Genomic DNA, 18,731 nt, shown 5'->3' on the forward strand with positions numbered 1-18,731 from the left:
AATAGTCACCTTTAGTCTTGTGAGTCAACTCTGATGATGAGTCTGTAGCCGCTCTTCCATTTGATATGAGAGTGAGTTATGATTATACCTCCACATATGTATATTCTTAAAGTAATCCTACGTACTATTGCACCCTGCCTCGTAAGCCCTCCTATCTGTAGATGTACAGTACCTACAAGATTCCCAAAACAATATTTTTAACTGTCTTACATGAACCATGTACTGGTTTGACATCTTTTGGCAGGATTATCTTAGCCAACCTCAGTTAAACTTGTTGGCCAACTAGTCTCAAGAAAAACATGACATTCAGCATCTGACAACACATTATCTAGTCATCAATCAAAGAAGAAGACAGATGATTGTAACTATCAATTTCACCTGGTTGTTCGCTATAAAACACATGTACCAGGAACTGCCATTACTTCCTCAAGCCTTTCCTGATGAGCAAATGATGTCACGCATGTTTTCTTCTAAAGACAGGTGTAGAAGAGGCAGACAGAAACAGTTATACACTGTTATAAATGACCATAGGTCCACAAGTGACTTGGTTGCAATACTGGTTGAATGATGGTTAACTGACAGATGGCAGCAATTTTCTGCTATCTCTAACATTTAATGTGAATGTTTCACTACTCTAAAACACACCTGTGTGTGGAGATATATCTCTCTCCTGTCTGGCAAGAGAAACAGATTCTGACGATTAGAGCAGTTTCCCACAGCCTGCCAGCCTGCTGAATAGAATGGAATGGGGATATATCTGTCTGTCACTGAACTTTATCATCATAAAAACAGGAAAGTCCAACCCAGAGACAGAAAGTGTCACCTAAGTTCATGATCTCACTGCAGTGTCAAGCTTGCTTAACTACTTAACGGAGCAGAAAGATGCTTGGCATTGCTTTTAGGGGGACTATTTAGATCGGACAAAAAAAACTGTACTTTTGAAATTGACACAAAGTTCAACAAAGGCTCCATAGATGCTGCATATTAGTCCAAATCAGCAAAAAAGAAACATCCCTTTTTCAGGACCCTGTATTTCAAAGATAATTAATGAAATCCAAATAACTTCACAGATCTTGGTTGTAAAGTGTTTAAACACGGTTTCCCATGCTTGTTCAATGAACCATAAACAATTAATGAACATGCACCTGTGGAACGATCGCTAAGACACCAACAGCTTACAGGCGGTAGGCAATTAAGGTCACAGTTAGGACACTAAAGAGGCCTTTCTACTGACTCTGAAAAACACCAAATGTAAGATGTCCAGGGTCCTTGCTCATCTGTGTGATCGTGCCTTATTCATGCTGCAAGGAGGCATGAGTACTGCAGATGTGGCCAGGGCAATAAATTGCAATGTCCAAACTGTAAGACGCCTAAGACAGCGCTACAGGGGAGACAGGACGGACAGCTGATCATCCTCGCAGTGGAAGACCACGTGTAACAACACCTGCACAGGATCGGTACATCCGAACATTACACCTGCGGGACAGGTACAGGATGGCATCAACAACTGCCCGAGTTACAATAGGAACGCACAATCCCTCCATCAGTGCTCAGACTGTCCGCAATAGGCTGAGAGAGGCTGGACTGAGGGCTTGTAGGCCTGTTGTAAGGTAGGTCCTCACCAGCCATCACCGGCAACAACATCGGGCAGCTGGGAGGAGGTGCTTTAATTCTCCAAGGACTTTACAGTTTACCAGAACTTTTTTGAGGTTGTGTTGTAGGAAGCAAATTTCTGTTTGAAAAAGCTAGCCTTAGCTTTCCTAACTGCTTGTGTATATTGGTTCCTAACTTCCCTGAAAAGTTGCACATCACGGGGGCTATTTGATGCTAATGCACTACGCCACAGGATGTTTTTGTGCTGGTCAAGGGCAGTCAGGTCTGGAGTGAAAGGGCTGTATCTGTTCCTGGATCTACATTTTTTGAATGGGGCATGCTTATTTAGGATGGTGAGGAAGGCACTTTTAAAGAATAACCAGGCATCCTCTACTGACGGGATGAGGTCAATATCCTTCCAGGACACCCGGGCCAGGTTGATTAGAAAGGCCTGCTCGCTGAAGTGTTTTAGGGAGCGTTTGACAGTGATGAGGGGTGGTCGTTTGACCGCAGACCCATTACAGATGCAAGCAATGAGGCAGTGATCGCTGGTGCTCTTCCTAAGCTAGGAATCAGACACGACTAGGACATCCGGGTTGGCAGAGTGTGCAAAGGCAGTGAATAAAACAATCTTGGGAAGGAGGCTTCTAATGTTAACATGCATGAAACCAAGGCTTTTACGGTTACAGAAGTCAACAAATGAGAGCGCCTGGGGAATGGGAGTGGAGCTAGGCACTGCAGGGCCTGGTTTAACCTCTACATCACTAGAGGAGGAGGAGGATAAGGGTACGGCTAAAGGCTATAAGAGCTGGTCGTCTAGTAAGTTCGGAACAGAGAGTAAAAGGAGGTTTCTGGGTGCGATAAAATAGATTCAAGGCATAATGTACAGACAAAGGTATGGTAGGATGTGAATACAGTGGAGATAAACCTAGGCATAGAGTGACGATGAGAGAGATATTGTCTCTAGAAACATCATTTAAACCAGGTGATGTCACTGCATGTGTGGGAGGTGGAACTGAAGGGTTAGCTAAGGCATATTGAGCAGGGCTAGAGGCTCTACAGTGAAATAAGAGAATACTCACTAACCAGAACAGCAATGGACAAGGCATATTGACATTAGGGAGAGGCATGCATAGCCGGGTGATCATAGGGGTCAAGTGAGTAGTTAAGCTGGCTGGAGACACGGCGATTCAGACAGCTAGCGGTCCGGGGATTGCAAGCTAGCAGAAGGGCGTTAGAGGTACATCGCGACGGAAGAAGTCTGTTGTAGCCTCCTCGTGCGGTTCCGTCAGCTGACCAGCAGTGATGGATTAGTAGGGTTCCGTGTAGTAAAGGTGCCTGGTCCAATTGGCAAAATAGGTATAGTGGCCCAAGAAATTGGCCGATGGACCTATTCAGCTAACAGTCCGATATGCTCTAGACAGCTAGCGGGCCGCGGCTAGCAGGCTAGCAGATGGGCATTCAGGGGAGATCGCGACAGAGGGGCCTGTTGCAAAAATAACCCTAGGCAGATTACGTCGGTAGTCCAGTCGTGATGGATTAGCAAGGCTTCCTGTAGTAAAAGACGTCCAGGGAAATTGGCAAAACAGGTATTAAAGCCCAAGGAGTACAGCACGCTTTTGTCTATCTGAGCTGGTCAGTATTTGTTGGTAATCCTGAAATCCTTTTAAAAATGCTTTGCATAGTAAAATGCATAAGTGTTGCTCTCCACTTTCTGGATTTCGAGTATGATAGCTAAGGAGATGGAGAAACACCTGTCTCCGGATTACATCTTCAAACTAACGGCAACCATGGCATCTGTGACAGGAGACGCGTCCATGTATGTGGGTAAGAAAGTGGTTTCATTTTAAGTTAAAGTGCACTGGTAGCTAACTAACGTTAGCTGGCTGGCTTGCTAGCTAACGCTACATGTATGATCTTATTATTCGTATCTCAGAGCCATTTGCTTGACTAGCTAACATTGAATCTGGTTGGTTAGCTACCTGCAGATTTATGCAGGGTAGTAACGTCATGAGTTGGGATTATGGTTCGTTGTTTAGCTAGGAACAAGTTTGTTACACTGATCCAAAAAATAAATGGAACATGCAACAATTTAAAAGATTTTACTCAGTTACAGTTCATATAAGGAAATCAGTCAATAGAAATAAATAAATTAGGCCCTAAGAATTTCACATGACTGGGAATACAGATATGCATCTGTTGGTCACAGATACCTTTAAAATGTAGGGGTGGGGATCAGAAAACCAGTCAGTAGCTGGTGTGGCCACCACTTGCCACATGCAGCGCGACACATCTCCTTCACATAGAGTTGATCAGGCCGTTGATTGTGGCCTATGAAACGTTGTCCAACTCCTCTTCAATGGCTGTGCAAAGTTGCTGGATATTGGCGGGAAGTGGAACACGCTTAAGTACACGCTGGTCCAGAGCATTCCAAACATGCTCAATGGATGACATGTCTGGTGAGTATGCAGGCCATGGAAGAACTAGGACATTTTCAGCTTCCAAGAATTGTGTACAGATCCTTGCGACATGGGGCTGTGCATTATCATGCTGAAACATGAGGTGAAGGCAGTGGATGAATAGCATGACAATAGTCCTCAGGATCTCATCATGGTATCTCTTTGCATTCAAATTGCCATCGATAAAAATGTAATTGTGTTCGTTGTCCGCTTATTCCTACCCCAGCGCCACCATGGGGCACTCTGTTTACAATGTTGACATCAGCAAACCGCTCACCCACACGACGCCATACACGCTGTCTGCCATCTGGCCGGTATAGTTGAAACCGAGATTTATCTGTGAAGATCACACTTCTCCAGCCGGCCAGTGGCCATTGAAGGTGAGCATTTGCCCACTGAAGTCAGTTACGATGCCAAACTGCAGTCAGGTCAAGACCCTGGTGAGAACGACGAGCACACAGATGAGCTTCCCTGAGACGGTTTCTGACAGTTAGTGCAGAAATTATTTGGTTGTGCAAACCCACAGTTCCATCACCTGTCTGGGTGGCTGGTCTCAGACGATCCCTCAGTGGAAGAAGCCAGATGTGGAGGTCCTGGGCTGGCGTGGTTACATGTGGTCTGAGGTTATGAGGCCAGTTGGAAGTACTGCCAAATTCTCAAAAATGGCGTTGGAGGCGGCTTATGGTAGAGAAATGAACATTATGTTCTCTGGCAACAGCGCTGGTGGACATTCCTGAAGTCAGCATGTCAATTGCACACTCCCTCAACTTGAGACGTCTGCGGCATCGTGTTGTGTGACACAACTGCACATTTTACAGTAGCCTTATAGTGTCCCCAGCGAAAGCTTCACCTGTGTAATGATCATGCTGTTTATTCAGTTTCCCAATATGCCACACCTGTCTTGGCAAAGTTGAAATGCTCACTAACCGATGTAAACAAAACAAATTTGAGAAATAAGCTTTTGTGTGTGTGTGGAAAATTTCTGGGAAACATGGGACCAACTCTTTACATGTTGCGTTTTTTGTTGTTGTTCAGTGTATATACAATGAAAACTTGTCAACAACACCTATTGTACATCATTTGAAATGCTGCCCAGGTTTTGCTTTGTGGTGCCTTGAGGGTCCAATACAGGGGGATACATTTACTCAGATTATTTAGTGATTCTGGTCTGAATATACAGTAGGGAAGCAGTAGCCAAGCTAACATTTTAGGCTCTATAATAATCTATAATGTAGCATTGTTCATGGTTTACCAACTATGTTTTAAAAAATCACATATAATTTCTTTAAGATTTGCAACCATCCCATTGCAGTATCATCCACATTACACTAAATGAAAATAGGAAAAATACATATAATTTTTTCCCCATTTAAATCGATGTCTGTTCCTCAAATTAGCTCGGACTTACTGGGACTTAGACAATGTTTCAAGGAACCACAGACTTATTCTGTAAAACAAAGACAATAGAATGAAATTAGGAAATGTTTTTTTATCTCACCAAAACTAGTTAAGCAGCTTTGACTGTTGAAACATTCATATACTGTATAAGCCCCATCTATCAAATTGTCTAATCTAGACCAACCACACAGTCTGTGATTCGCCACAAAGTGTTGTCCCTCCCCACCACTTGTTTTAGTATACAGCTGAACATTGAACAGCTTCCCAAATCTCAGACTGTAGCTTTAACTAAAACACTATGCAGCTTGTCATGCAATGCCAGGCTAGAAGGGGAGCAGACTTCATAGACAAAATGTTTGATGTGATGAATGGGTATGGCAGATATACGTTCCAGACATTATGGGTGTGTTGGATAGTAGTGCTGGGAATTGCCAGGGACCTCACGATACGATATTATCACAATACTTAGGTGTTGATATGATATGTATTACGATTCTCACGATTCTACATGTATTACGATTCTATACTGTGATTTTATTGTGATGCGATGTTCCAAACATATTGCTCACTATATGTCTGTGGCAGAGAGACTAGAAAGCATGAGAAAGTAATGGAAATTGCCCCCCAAAAATGTGCTTTATATTTCAAATGAAAATGGTGAACAGTCTATGAAGGAAAATAAGAGTTTTGGTGCAGGGACAGCCAACTAGCACAAAAATAATAGTTTGATATTGTTGATGCGATACGACACGATATATAATCGAAAATAATATCCCGATATGTAACTATCATGTAACTTCATTACTATTGGATAGGCGTTTTAACGGTCTTGCTGTTATAAATTTAGTTCCTTATTGACACAATTGAGATAGGGTTTGTTAAGATGACAGATTAGCTTATTGTAGCTTCTGGCCACTACTGTATGTATTTTCTTATCAAAAGGAACACAATGAAATATAATGATTAAAGATATGCTTTTTATTAAAATGTCCATAAGCAGATGTAGCAGAAAAGGAACAACAAATAACAAATGCAGCGTGTATAAAATAATGAAGGTGAAGTACCCTGAGACGCTATTATCTCCCCATAATATTTGATTGTTCAATTAATCATCGATATAATTAATCCTTTAAATCCCATATGATTCTTTCATTTATTGTAATAAATTGTGATAACCTCAAATGATGTGTAACAACACATGTGGTCTGTGACCGACGCTGACAGGACTGCTTTAATATTCCTATCTGATGGGCGCTTCATGGGAATTTGAACTGAATGAATTTGAATGTTTAGAAGTATTTTTATACTGCTTCAAGTGAGGAATCACCTCAAAAATACTTCCAAAGTATTCAAAACATTCAAATTAATTCAGTTTAAATTCTCATGAAGCACCCATCAGATAGTGATATGAAAAACAGTTCTGTCAGCGTCTATGTCAATCATCCATCCAAACATATAGGGTCAGTTTCCTGGACCCAGATTAAGTTACTCCTGGACTAAAAAGCATGTTGAATGGAGAATCTTCATTGAAAGTAACTAGTTCAGGACTAGGCTTAATCTGTATCCGGGATACCATCCCAAAGAGCAAGACATACTTTGTTTTTCAATTAAGAGGAGGTACTGTTTCCCGTACTTTCCAGAGTACTGTTTTCAGCCCCTTCCATGTTCACCAATCCCCAGTGGGCTCCGATGGAGGTGATCCCGGCACCGTTGAAGCGACCGCTGAGCAGCCTCAGCTCATTGCCCATGTTGGCTGGGTAGAAGTTGAAGGAGACTTGGTTGGGCAGGCCGGCTGACAGAGTGCGCCCCATGTTGGTGGTTAACACCAGGTAGCAGATGTAGTCTGCTGGGTTGTACTTCCCAGACACCTCGACGATGGCCTCATCATTAAACAGCTCCATCTCCTGCTTTAAGCCCCCTTCGCTACCGAACACAGGAGACCAGGTGGAGCCGTATCTCAGCTGGAACCTAAAACAGAGGAAGCTTTTCACGTTGGTTGTGTTTTGATAAGGCACATTCAGACCGAGAGAGCAGGTAGCGTCAGAGAATATCAAGGAATGACATTTTACATTGTACTCTGGGTTAGATACGATAACACTATTGTTTGGTCATGTACTGAAAATGTAATAAACACAACAAATAAATAAATACAGAAAGAAAGAAAGTAAGAGTTTCTGTTGGGTAGTGTAGTTGGACTGAGTCAGTGGTCTCTATTGGGTATTGTTGTTGGACTGAGTCATGGTGTCTGTTGGGTAGTGTAGTTGGACTGAGTCAGTGGTGTCTGTTGGGTAGTGTAGTTGGACTGAGTCAGTGGTGTCTGTTGGGTAGTGTAGTTGGACTGAGTCAGTGGTGTCTGTTGGGTAGTGTAGTTGGACTGAGTCAGTGGTCTCTATTGGGTATTGTTGTTGGACTGAGTCATGGTGTCTGTTGGGTAGTGTAGTTGGACTGAGTCAGTGGTGTGTGTTGGGTAGTGTAGTTGGACTGAGTCAGTGGTGTCTGTTGGGTAGTGTAGTTGGACTGAGTCAGCGGTGTGAAGGGTAGTGTAGTTGGACTGAGTCAGTGGTGTCTGTTGGGTAGTTTTGTTGGACTGAGTCAGTGGTGTGTTTTGGGTAGTGTAGTTGGACTGAGTCAGTGGTGTCTGTTGGGTAGTGTAGTTGGACTGAGTCAGTGGTGTGAAGGGTAGTGTAGTTGGACTGAGTCAGTGGTGTCTGTTGGGTAGTTTTGTTGGACTGAGTCAGTGGTGTGTTTTGGGTAGTGTAGTTGGACTGAGTCAGTGGTGTCTGTTGGGTAGTGTAGTTGGACTGAGTCAGTGGTGTGTGTTGGGTAGTGTAGTTGGACTGAGTCAGTGGTGTCTGTTCATGGGTCAGGGTCTGCTCACCCGCTGATGTAGGCGTTGCTGTTGTAGTAGTAGTAGTAGTAGTAGTAGTAGTTGTTGTTGATCTCCCACACTCTGACTGCTGTGATGCGTCCCTCACCGTAGGAAGCAAATGGGGTGCCAAGTCCCTGACCCACCGCAGAGGAATACGAGTACGGATCTTTGATGGCTAAAATAACATTGCCAATATGTTTACTATATTTACCATATTAATAACACATATTTATATATACATCATTTTAATTTTACCAACACATTTCTGAAAGATCTTTACATTATGAATAAAGTGCAGATGAATTAACTAAAGTACATTCTGCAATGATTTAATCCATAAGCTTTTGTCTCAAAGAAGAACTCCTAAGTCTAACTGAAAAAGACAAGTTGGTGATAGCACAAAAGCTATTATTTTATCATTATAATTCAGAATAGTTTTTTTTATTACTCACGCATTGCCAAGCAGCTAGCCAAGAACACTGTGACAACCAGGATTGAGAACATTCTGCAAAAGGGAGGCATCAATACTTAAGACCTTTAATTTCAGTCAGTTTCACTCGCACTCCATTTCACTTTAAATGGTAAAACTTGAAATAATGTAGTTAATAATGTTTTTCATAGTAGTTTGTCAAAACAACTAAGTCCTTTTACCTGTCAGGTCAACCACTGTTTCCTAGGAGGGAAAAGAAAAGAACCTTTTGAATTGTGAGGTGACAAACAACAAACCATTCTTGAATGTTAAATGTTATAAAACAGATCTAAAAAGTTGGACCTACTCTTGTTTACTACAATCACTCTTGTAGTGCTAAGCTACTGTCACATTAAAAATAATGTCAGATCATTGAATTTAAATTTAGAGGCAAAAGGGCCACAATGTTTGTGCCCAAGTACCAAGAGATAATGAGTATTAACTTGATAACATTTCCCACACCAGTATCATGCACTGAATACAAGTTTTCTATTTAGTTAGTTGTGTAGTTACCCACAGTGCTATCTTGAGATGTGTGTGAAAACCTGTGAAAGCTTGTTATCTCTGTCTCTGCAAGGTCCTTCTAGTCTACTGCTTCCTCTTAGATCTGCATTTATACCTGCTGAACATTCCATCAGCTCTAGATGGAAGGAGCATGACAAAGAACACCTTTTGCCAGTCACTATAGAGAAGTCAGACATTGTTTTCTAATTGGTCGAGGCTACTTTGGGAGGGAGAACCAAGGAAATACTATAAGGAAACAAACATCATTCTGGTAAGAAGAAGGGCAGGGGTGTATGACTTATGGTTAACGAGAAGTGGTGTGATCATGACAACATACAAGTACTCAAGTCCTTCTCTTCACCCAACGTAGAATTCCTCACAATCAAATGCCCAATGCATTATCTACCTAGAGAATTCTCTTCGATTATAATCACAGCTGCATATATCCCCCCCAAGCAGACACATGGCACTGAACAAACTTCTTTTAACTCTATGTAAACTGGCAACCACATATCATTTTACATTTTAGTCATTTAGCAGATGCTCTTATCCAGAGCAATTTACAGTAGTGAATGCATACATTTCATTTTTTTTTTCCCCCATACTGGTCCCCCGTGGGAATTGAACCCACAACCCTGGCGTTGAAAACACCATGCTCTACCAACTGAGCCACACGGTACCACATCCTGAGGCTGCATTTATTGTAGCTGGGGATTTTAACAAGGCTAATCTGAAAACAAGGCTCACTAAATTCTATCAGCATATCGATTGCGCTACCAGGGCTGGCAAAACCCTAGATCAGTGCTATTCTAACTTCCGCGACGCATATAAGGCCCTCCCCCGCACTTCTTTGGGAAAAGCTGACCACGACTCCATTTTGTTGCTTCCAGCTATTTTTCTCGTAAAATAGCGATAATATTGCAACCGGGCAATGTTGTATTCATTCAAACAAGTCAGGCATTTTACCTGTCAGGTCAATCACCCCTAGGGGGGGAAAGAAAATACACTTTATTGAATTGTGAAATGTGACGTAACAATCAACAAACCATTCTTGAATGTGAAATGTTTTAAAACGACTTTAAAAGGTTAAACCTACTCTTGTTTACTACAATCACTCTTGTAGTGCTAAGCTACTGTCACGTTGAAACTAATGTCAGATAATTGAATTGAAATGTAAAGGCAATAGGGCCAAAATGTTTGTACCCAAGTACTAAGAGATGATGAGTATTAACTTTATAACATTTCCCACACAAGTGTTATTTATTAAATACAAGTGCACAATTTCTATTTTGTTAGTTGTGTAGTTACCCACAGTGCTATCTTGAGATGTGTGTGAAAACCTGTGAAAGCTTCTTATCTCTCTCTCTCTCTGCCAGGTCCTTCTAGTCTACTGCTTCCTCTAACAACTGCATTTATACCTGCTGAACATTCCATCAGCTCGAGATGGAAAGAGCATGACAAAGAACACCTTCATTAACTTACTATAAAATGAATAATGAAACAATTAAAGATTTTACTGACTTACAGTTCATATAAGGAAATAAATCAATTGAAATAAATAAATTAGGCCCTAATCTATGGATTTCACATGACTGGGAATACAGATATACATCTGTTGGTCACAGGCACCTTGACAGAGTTGATCAGGCTGTTGACTGTGGAATGTTGTCGCACTTCTTTTCAATGGCTTTGCAGAGATGCAGGATTTTGACGGGAACTGGAACAAGCTGTCATGCGTATTGATCCGGGGCATTCCAAACATGCTCTGTGGGTGACATGTCTGGTGAGTATGCAGACCATGGAAGAACTGGGACACCAGGAATTGTGTACAGATCCTTGCGACATGGGGCCTTGCATTATCATGCTGGAACATGAGGTGAAGTTTGCGGATGAATGTCGTTGTCCATAGCTTATACCTGCCCATACCATAACCCCACACACACAATGTGTAACGTTTTTGGTTTGGAGACGTAGAGGAGTCAGGCGCAGGACACACGTTGAGTGAAAACAGTCTAGTTTACTCAAAAAACACAAGCAAAAGCTCCAACAGCAAAACAACAGTGTGAGGAGAAACACCCCCAACAACCACTGACAACGAACAATCGCGGACAACACAGAAAGGTAAGCGAGAGGGTTAAATAAGGAACATAATAAGGGAATTGAAACCAGGTGTGCGTAATCAAGACAAAACAAAACGAAAAGGGAAACATGGATGTCACGTCCTGACCAGCAGAGGGCGTAATTGTGTTAGTCTTGGTCAGGATGTGGCAGGTGGTTTGTGTTTGTTAAATGTTGTGTTGGTGATTGGGACTTCCAATTGAAGGCAGGTGTGTTGAGTTGCCTTTGATTGGAAGTCCTATATAGGTGTGTGTGTTTTTCTTTGGGGTTGGGGGTGGTTGTCCTTGCACTGCATTGTATGTGCCTGCAAGACTGTTGCTGTTGTAAGTACTGTTTATTGTTTTTTTCAAGTGGATGCTTTACGTGTTTTATTTAATAAACATGAGTGTCCACAATCCCGCTGCGCCTTGGTCCTCTTCTCTCCACTACGAATCTTGTGACAGAACCACCCACCAAACCAGCACCAAGCAGCAGAGGAACGAGGAGGAAGGATGAACATGGGCAGAGTTAAAGAGGAGCGTTTCCAGGGCGATGGAAGAGTTTAGGAAACTCGAGAGGCAGCCCCAATCAAAAATTTTGGGGGGGCACAAGGGCAGTTTTGCGGGGCAAGAATGGAGCCCCAGGCCAGCTCCCCGCACTAGCATGGAGGTGCATGTCTCCAGGCTGGCACGTCCAGTACCAGCCCCATGCATCAGGAGTCCAGTGCGTCAGCCCAGCCTCGCCAGTCAACAGTCAACAGAGCTGCCCGCCAGTCGAGAGTCGCCAGAGCTGCCCGCCAGTCAAGAGTCGCCAGAGCTGCCCGCCAGTCGTAAGTCACCAGAGCTGCCCGCCAGTCGTAAGTCACCAGAGCTGCCCGCCAGTCAAGAGTCACCAGAGCTGTCCGCCAGTCGTAAGTCGCCAGAGCTGCCCGCCAGTCGTAAGTCGCCAGAGCTGCCCGCCAGTCAGGAGTCGCCAGAGCTGCCCGCTAGTCAAGAGTCGCTAGAGCCGCCCGCTAGTCAGGAGCCGCCAGAGCCGCCCGCTAGTCAGGAGCCGCCAGAGCCGCCCGCTAGTCAGGAGCCGCCAGAGCCGCCCGCTAGTCAGGAGCCGCCAGAGCCGCCCGCTAGTCAGGAGCCGCCAGAGTGGCCCGTCTGCCCGGAGATGCCAGAGTGGCCCGACTGCCCGGATCTGCCAGAATGGCCCGACTGCCCGGAACTGCCAGAGTGGCCCGACTGCCCGGAACTGCCAGAGTGGCCCGACTGCCCGGAACTGCCAGAGTGGCCCGACTGCCCGAGTGGCCCGACTGCCCGGAACTGCCAGAGTGGCCCGCCTGTTCGGGGCTGCCAGAGTGCCCTGCCTGTCTGGATCTGCCAGAGTGGCCCGACAGTCCGGATCTACCAGAGTGGCCCGCCTGTTCGGGGCTGCCAGAGTGGCCCGTCAGTCAGGATCAGCCCGAGTGGCCCTCCTGTCCTCCGGCCCAGTCCGAGTGGCCCTCCTGTCCTCCGGCCCAGCCCGAGTGGCCCTCCTGCCCTCCGGCCCAGCCCGAGTGGCCCTCCTGCCCTCCGGCCCAGCCCGAGTGGCCCTCCTGCCCTCCGGTCCAGCCCGAGGGGCCCTCCTGCCCTCCGGTCCAGCCCAAGCTGCCCTCCTGCCCTCCGGTCCAGCCCGAGGGGCCCTCCTGCCCTCCGGTCCAGCCCAAGCTGCCCTCCTGCCCTCCGGCCCAGCCCGAGTGGCCCTCCTGCCCAGCCCGAGTGGCCCTCCTGCCCTCCGGCCCAGCCCGAGTGGCCCTCCTGTCCTCCGGCCCAGCCCGAGTGGCCCTCCTGTCCTCCGGCCCAGCCCGAGTGGTCCGTCTGCCAGGGTCAGCCCAAGTGGCCCGTCTGCCCGGCGCAGCTAGCAGCGCCACGGAAGTGGGTGACGCCGAAGGTGGAGCAAGGTCCACGTCCTGCACCTGAGTCACCTCCAGGATAGGTGGGTTGGGGAGGGAGGGTGTAGCACAGTGCCGTCGGTGACGGCAGCCACCCTCCCTTCCCTCCCTTATTGTTTAGGGGTTATTGTTTGTTGGTTTTGTTGGGGTATTGGGGATTTTCTTGTGTTTTTCTTTTTTTAGGTGCATCCCGGGGTCTGCACCTTGAGGGGGGGTACTGTCACGTCCTGACCAGCAGAGGGCGTAATTGTGTTAGTCTTGGTCAGGATGTGGCAGGTGGTTTGTGTTTGTTAAATGTTGTGTTGGTGATTGGGACTTCCAATTGAAGGCAGGTGTGTTGAGTTGCCTTTGATTGGAAGTCCTATATAGGTGTGTGTGTTTTTCTTTGGGGTTGTGGGTGGTTGTTTTTGCACTGTGTTTGTATAGCCTGTAAAACTGTTGCTGTTGTCATCTTTATTGTTTTGTCAGTGAATACTTTACTCTTTTGAAATTAAAACCATGAGTATCCACATACCCGCTGCGCCTTGGTCTTCTCTCTATGACAACTTTTGTGACAATGGATCGGTGGTGACTAGAAATCCGGTGACGTCGACCGCCGAACGCTGCCCGAACAAGGAGAGGGGCCGTCTTCGGCGGAAGTCGTGACACAATGGGGCACTCTGTTCACAACGTTTACATCAGCAAACCACTCACCCACACAACGTCATACATGTGGTCTGTGGTTGTGAGTCCGGTTCGACGCACTGCCAAACGATCTAAAAACAACGTTGGAGGCGGCTTATGGTAGAGAAATTAACATTACATTATCTGGAAATAAGCTCTGGTGGACATTCCTGCATTTAGCATGCCAATTGCATGGTCCCTCAAAACTTGAGACTTCAGTGACATTGTGTTGTGTGACAAAACTCCACATTTTAGAGTGCCATTTTATTGTCCCCAGCACAAGGTGTATCTATATAGTGATCATGCTGTTTAATCAGTCTTCTTGATATGCCATAGCTGTTTCATGGATGAATTATCTTGGCAAAGGAGAAATGCTCACTAACAGGGATGTAAACAAATTTGTGCACAACGTTTTAGAGAAGTAAGGAACATTTCTGGGATCTTTGATTTCAGCTCATGAAACGTGAAACCAACATTTTACATGTTGCATTTATATTTTTTGTTGAGTGTAAAGTAGTTCACATAAAGATGTATGTAATTCATATGAATAAAATCGTCAACATGTATTGATCACATCTTTACTAATGCTGCAGAAATGAACTTTAAAGCAGTATCCAAATCCATATGATGTAGTGACCACAATATAATAGCCATATCTAGGAAAAACCAAAGTTCCAAAGGCTGGGCCTAATATAGTGCATAAGAGGTCATAGAATACGTTTTGTAGTTATTCATATGTTGATGATGTAAAGAATATTTGCTGGTCTGTGGTGTGTAATGAGGAGCAAACAAATGCTGCACTTGACACATTTATGAAATTGCTTATTCCAGTTACTAATAAGCATGCACCAATTAAGAAAATGACTGTAAAAACTGTTAAATCCCATTGGATTGATGAGGAATTGAAAAATTGTATGGTTAAGAGGGATTAGGCAAAAAGTATGGCAAATAAGTCTGACAACCCAACTGATTGGCAAACGTACTGTAAATGAAGAAATCATGTGACTAAGCTTAACAAAAATAAAAAATAAACTATCCATGAAACAAAGATAAATGATGCACTGCTCCAAAAAATAAAGGGAACACTTAAACAACACAATGTAACTCCAAGTCAATCACACTTCTGTGAAATCAAACTGTCCACTTAGGAAGCAACACTGGTTGACAATAAATTTCACATGCTGTTGTGCAAATGGAATAGACAACAGGTGGAAATTATAGGCAATTAGCAAGACACCCCCAATAAAGGAGTGGTTCTGCAGGTGGTGACCACAGACCACTTCTCAGTTCCTATGCTTCCTGGCTGATGTTTTGGTCACTTTTGAATGCTGGCGGTGCTTTCACTCTAGTGGTAGCATGAGACGTAGTCTACAACCCACACAAGTGGCTCAGGTAGTGCAGCTCATCCAGGATGGCACATCAATGCGAGCTGTGGCAAGAAGGTTTGCTGTGTCTGTCAGCGTAGTGTCCAGAGCATGGAGGCGCTACCAGGAGACAGGCCAGTACATCAGGAGACATGGAGGAGGCCGTAGGAGGGCAACAACCCAGCAGCAGGACCGCTACCTCCACATTTGTGCAAGGAGGAGCAGGAAGAGCACTGCCAGAGCCCTTCAAAATGACCTCCAGCAGGCCACAACGGTCAGAAACAGACTCCATGAGGGTGGTATGAGGGCCCGACGTCCACAGGTGGGGGTTGTGCTTACAGCCCAACACCGTGCAGGACGTTTGGCATTTGCCAGAGAACACCAAGATTGGCAAATTCGCCACTGGCGCCCTGTGCTCTTCACAGATGAAGCAGGTTCACACTGAGCACATGTGACAGACGTGACAGAGTCTGGAGACACCGTGGAGAACGTTCTGCTGCCTGCAACATCCTCCAGCATGACCGGTTTGGCGGTGGGTCAGTCATGGTGTGGGGTGGCATTTCTTTGGGGGGCCGCACAGCCCTCCATGTGCTCGCCAGAGGTAGCCTGACTGCCATTAGGTACCGAGATGAGATCCTCAGACCCCTTGTGAGACCATATGCTGGTGCGGTTGGCCCTGGGTTCCTCCTAATGCAAGACAATGCTAGACCTCATGTGGCTGGAGTGTGTCTGCAGTTCCTGCAAGAGAAAGGCATTGATGCTGTGGACTGGCCCGCCCGTTCCCCAGACCTGAATCCAATTGAGCACATCTGGGACATCATGTCTCGCTCCATCCACCAACGCCACGTTGCACCACAGACTGTCCAGGAGTTGGCAGATGCTTTAGTCCAGGTCTGGGAGGAGATCCCTCAGGAGACCATCTGCCACCTCATCAGAAGCATGCCCAGGCGTTGTAGGGAGGTCATATAGGCACGTGGAGGCCACACACACTACTGAGCCTCATTTTGACTTGTTTTAAGGACATTACATCAAAGTTGGATCAGCCTGTAGTGTGGTTTTCCACTTTAATTATGAGTGTGACTCCAAATCCAGACCTCTATGGGTTGATAAATTGGATTTCCATTGATTATTTTTGTGTGATTTTGTTGTCAGCTCATTCAACTATGTAATGAAAAAAGTATTTAATAAGATTATTTCATTCATTCAGATCTAGGATGTGTTATTTTAGTGTTGCCTTTATTTTTTTGAGCAGTATATATATATAATCAGTGTAAAGGAGGAAATGTTGCTTACTTGTTGCTTACTTACATGCAAAGTCAAGGCTGTAATGCATCCTGATGACTTTGCTTGCTGGTTCAGTAGGGGCTGCCAGAGACAACTACAGGTCTTGACAGGTGGTCTTGCAGTCAGCAACCATCTTCTGGTAGACAGACCGCTCACTCTGAACAAGCAGGAGATGCTGCTCTTGCTTCTTCAACTTGGCTGATTTAACAGCTTCTGGCAGATTGGCAGATCTGAAGACCTGATAGTTGTTCATCTGACACTGCCAGTACACGTCTGTCCTGGCCTTATTGCTTCGAGATGTGGGGCAACAATTTTCTCCACAGATTCCTAAAGGAAGACAGTCAGACTATACATATCTCTGGAAAATACAGAAGTAATGTGAGATCAATCAAAGTAGTGCCAATCATGTTGGAGGTCAATTAAATAATCAAAATGTGTTTATGCTTTACATACCAAGTATTGTCATTGATTTCTTGTAGAGACGCCACACTGCTGCTTTTGTCACATGGGATGGCAGCAGCTTTCCACCAAAGTGTTTGTGTCCTGGGTGGCATCCTGGAAATGCTATTGCATTATCCTCTGTGTAGTTGTTGATGAAGTTCACCACTCGCTGCAAGTCCTCATGCTTCAGGTGTCACCTGTGCTTGCTTGGGCCAGCTCTCTTTTTGATGGGAGGCATTAGACCATTCTCCTTTTATGACTAGTTGAGGAGAGTCAGTCTTATTCTACTGATGCTGAAAGACAAATTTCAGATACAAATATTTCAACATTATTATCCAATAGATGTGAAATGGCATTCTGAGATAACATCACTACACAGTTCATACACGTAATGTTAGCTAGCTAGCCAACCATCAAACTTCAGCTGGCTAGCCAACAGCAAGTTTTAACTAGCAATACAAACCGATTGTCATTGCTAGCTAAAGTTAACCAAATAGGTTCAATGTTAGCTAGTTAGCTAGCTAACATTAGGCTGTAACTAGCAATGCAAAATCGCATTCTGAGAAAACATCACTAACATTACACACACTTCATATATGTAAGTCAATGTTAGCTAGCAAGCCAGCCACCTAACCTCCACTAACGTTAGCTAGCTAACAGCAAGCTTTAACTTGGGGTCTTTTGTTTAGATATGTAACGTTAACGTTAGCTAGCTAGATAAAAAATGATCTAAAATCCCAATCCATAGAGTAACGTTACTATCAATAGAAACCGATTGTCATTGCTAGCTAAAGTTAACCAGATAGGTTCAATGTTAGCTAGCAAGCCAGGCATCAAACTTCAGCTGGCTAGCTAACAGCAAGCTTTTACTAGCAAACTCAGTCAACTTCTTCCGTGATAAGAACACTGTTGATTGCCGTTTCTTCCCCATCACTGTCATCAGAAGACTGCAATGTCTTCTTCAATGAAAATGTTTTTACCTAAATCAGGGATTTCCTCATCGTCTGATTCATTTTCAGTCAGAGAGTCAACACGGCACGGTCATCCTCCAGAAAGACCACTGACTTTTGTTGATAGCGCCTGATAAATTCAGGGCAGCGACGTTATTGAGAGCAGTAGCAACATATTTGCAGTTCTCCATGGCTAAAATGATATCTTTCGAAAAAACTGCAGTAGAAAGGATTATTTACGCATAACGAGCAGCTCATTTAATAGACACAAGATGCTACACCGCAGACCAATCCAAACTCATCTCTCGGCATGTCCAGTCCACTCATTATCTCAGTCATTCACGGCTAGCGGGAAGGTTGATGACTTTTTCTGTGGCTAAACCAACTAGGCTTGTATTTTAACCATTTTATTCATATTTACAGATGGCATACAAGTTTGTTATTAAGGCACATGAAAGTTCACCTGTTTGAGAAAAAAAATGTACGTTCAAACGGCTCTCCTGTGAAGTCCTGACTTGCGACATACGCATACAGATGGCTCGAGCAGAGGCCCAGTTAGAGTGGTGACTCCAGTGGTGTTTAACAAATTGTATTTGTTTTACATTTTTTACATTTTAGTCATTTAGCAGACGCTCTTATCCAGAGCAACTTACAGTAGCGAATGCATACATTTCATGCATTTTTTTTCTCCATACTGGTCCCCCGTGGGAATCAAACCCACA

At 44.6% G+C, this 18,731-nt stretch overlaps 1 protein-coding gene across 4 annotated transcripts; it reads right to left on the bottom strand.

Annotated features, from left to right (window-relative positions):
- Positions 1 to 6,407: 6,407 nt before the first annotated feature.
- LOC115185283 (zymogen granule membrane protein 16) lies at positions 6,408 to 10,667 on the bottom strand. 4 transcript variants are annotated; one of them, XM_029745751.1, is made up of 5 exons: positions 10,605 to 10,667; positions 8,971 to 8,992; positions 8,772 to 8,824; positions 8,329 to 8,494; positions 6,408 to 7,418 (listed from the first exon to the last, which is right to left on the bottom strand). In XM_029745751.1, exons 3-5 carry the CDS (start codon positions 8,821 to 8,823, stop codon positions 7,058 to 7,060), a joined length of 579 nt encoding a protein of 192 aa, XP_029601611.1. In that variant the 5' UTR covers position 8,824; positions 8,971 to 8,992; positions 10,605 to 10,667; the 3' UTR covers positions 6,408 to 7,057. The 4 variants fall into 4 exon arrangements, with proteins under 4 accessions (XP_029601611.1, XP_029601610.1, XP_029601607.1 ...); XM_029745750.1 differs by having other exon boundaries at positions 10,601 to 10,646; XM_029745747.1 differs by lacking the exon at positions 10,605 to 10,667 and adding an exon at positions 9,302 to 9,428.
- Positions 10,668 to 18,731: the final 8,064 nt, after the last annotated feature.

This window comes from Salmo trutta, chromosome 3 (genome assembly GCF_901001165.1).
Source record: "Salmo trutta chromosome 3, fSalTru1.1, whole genome shotgun sequence".
NCBI lineage: Eukaryota > Metazoa > Chordata > Actinopteri > Salmoniformes > Salmonidae > Salmo > Salmo trutta.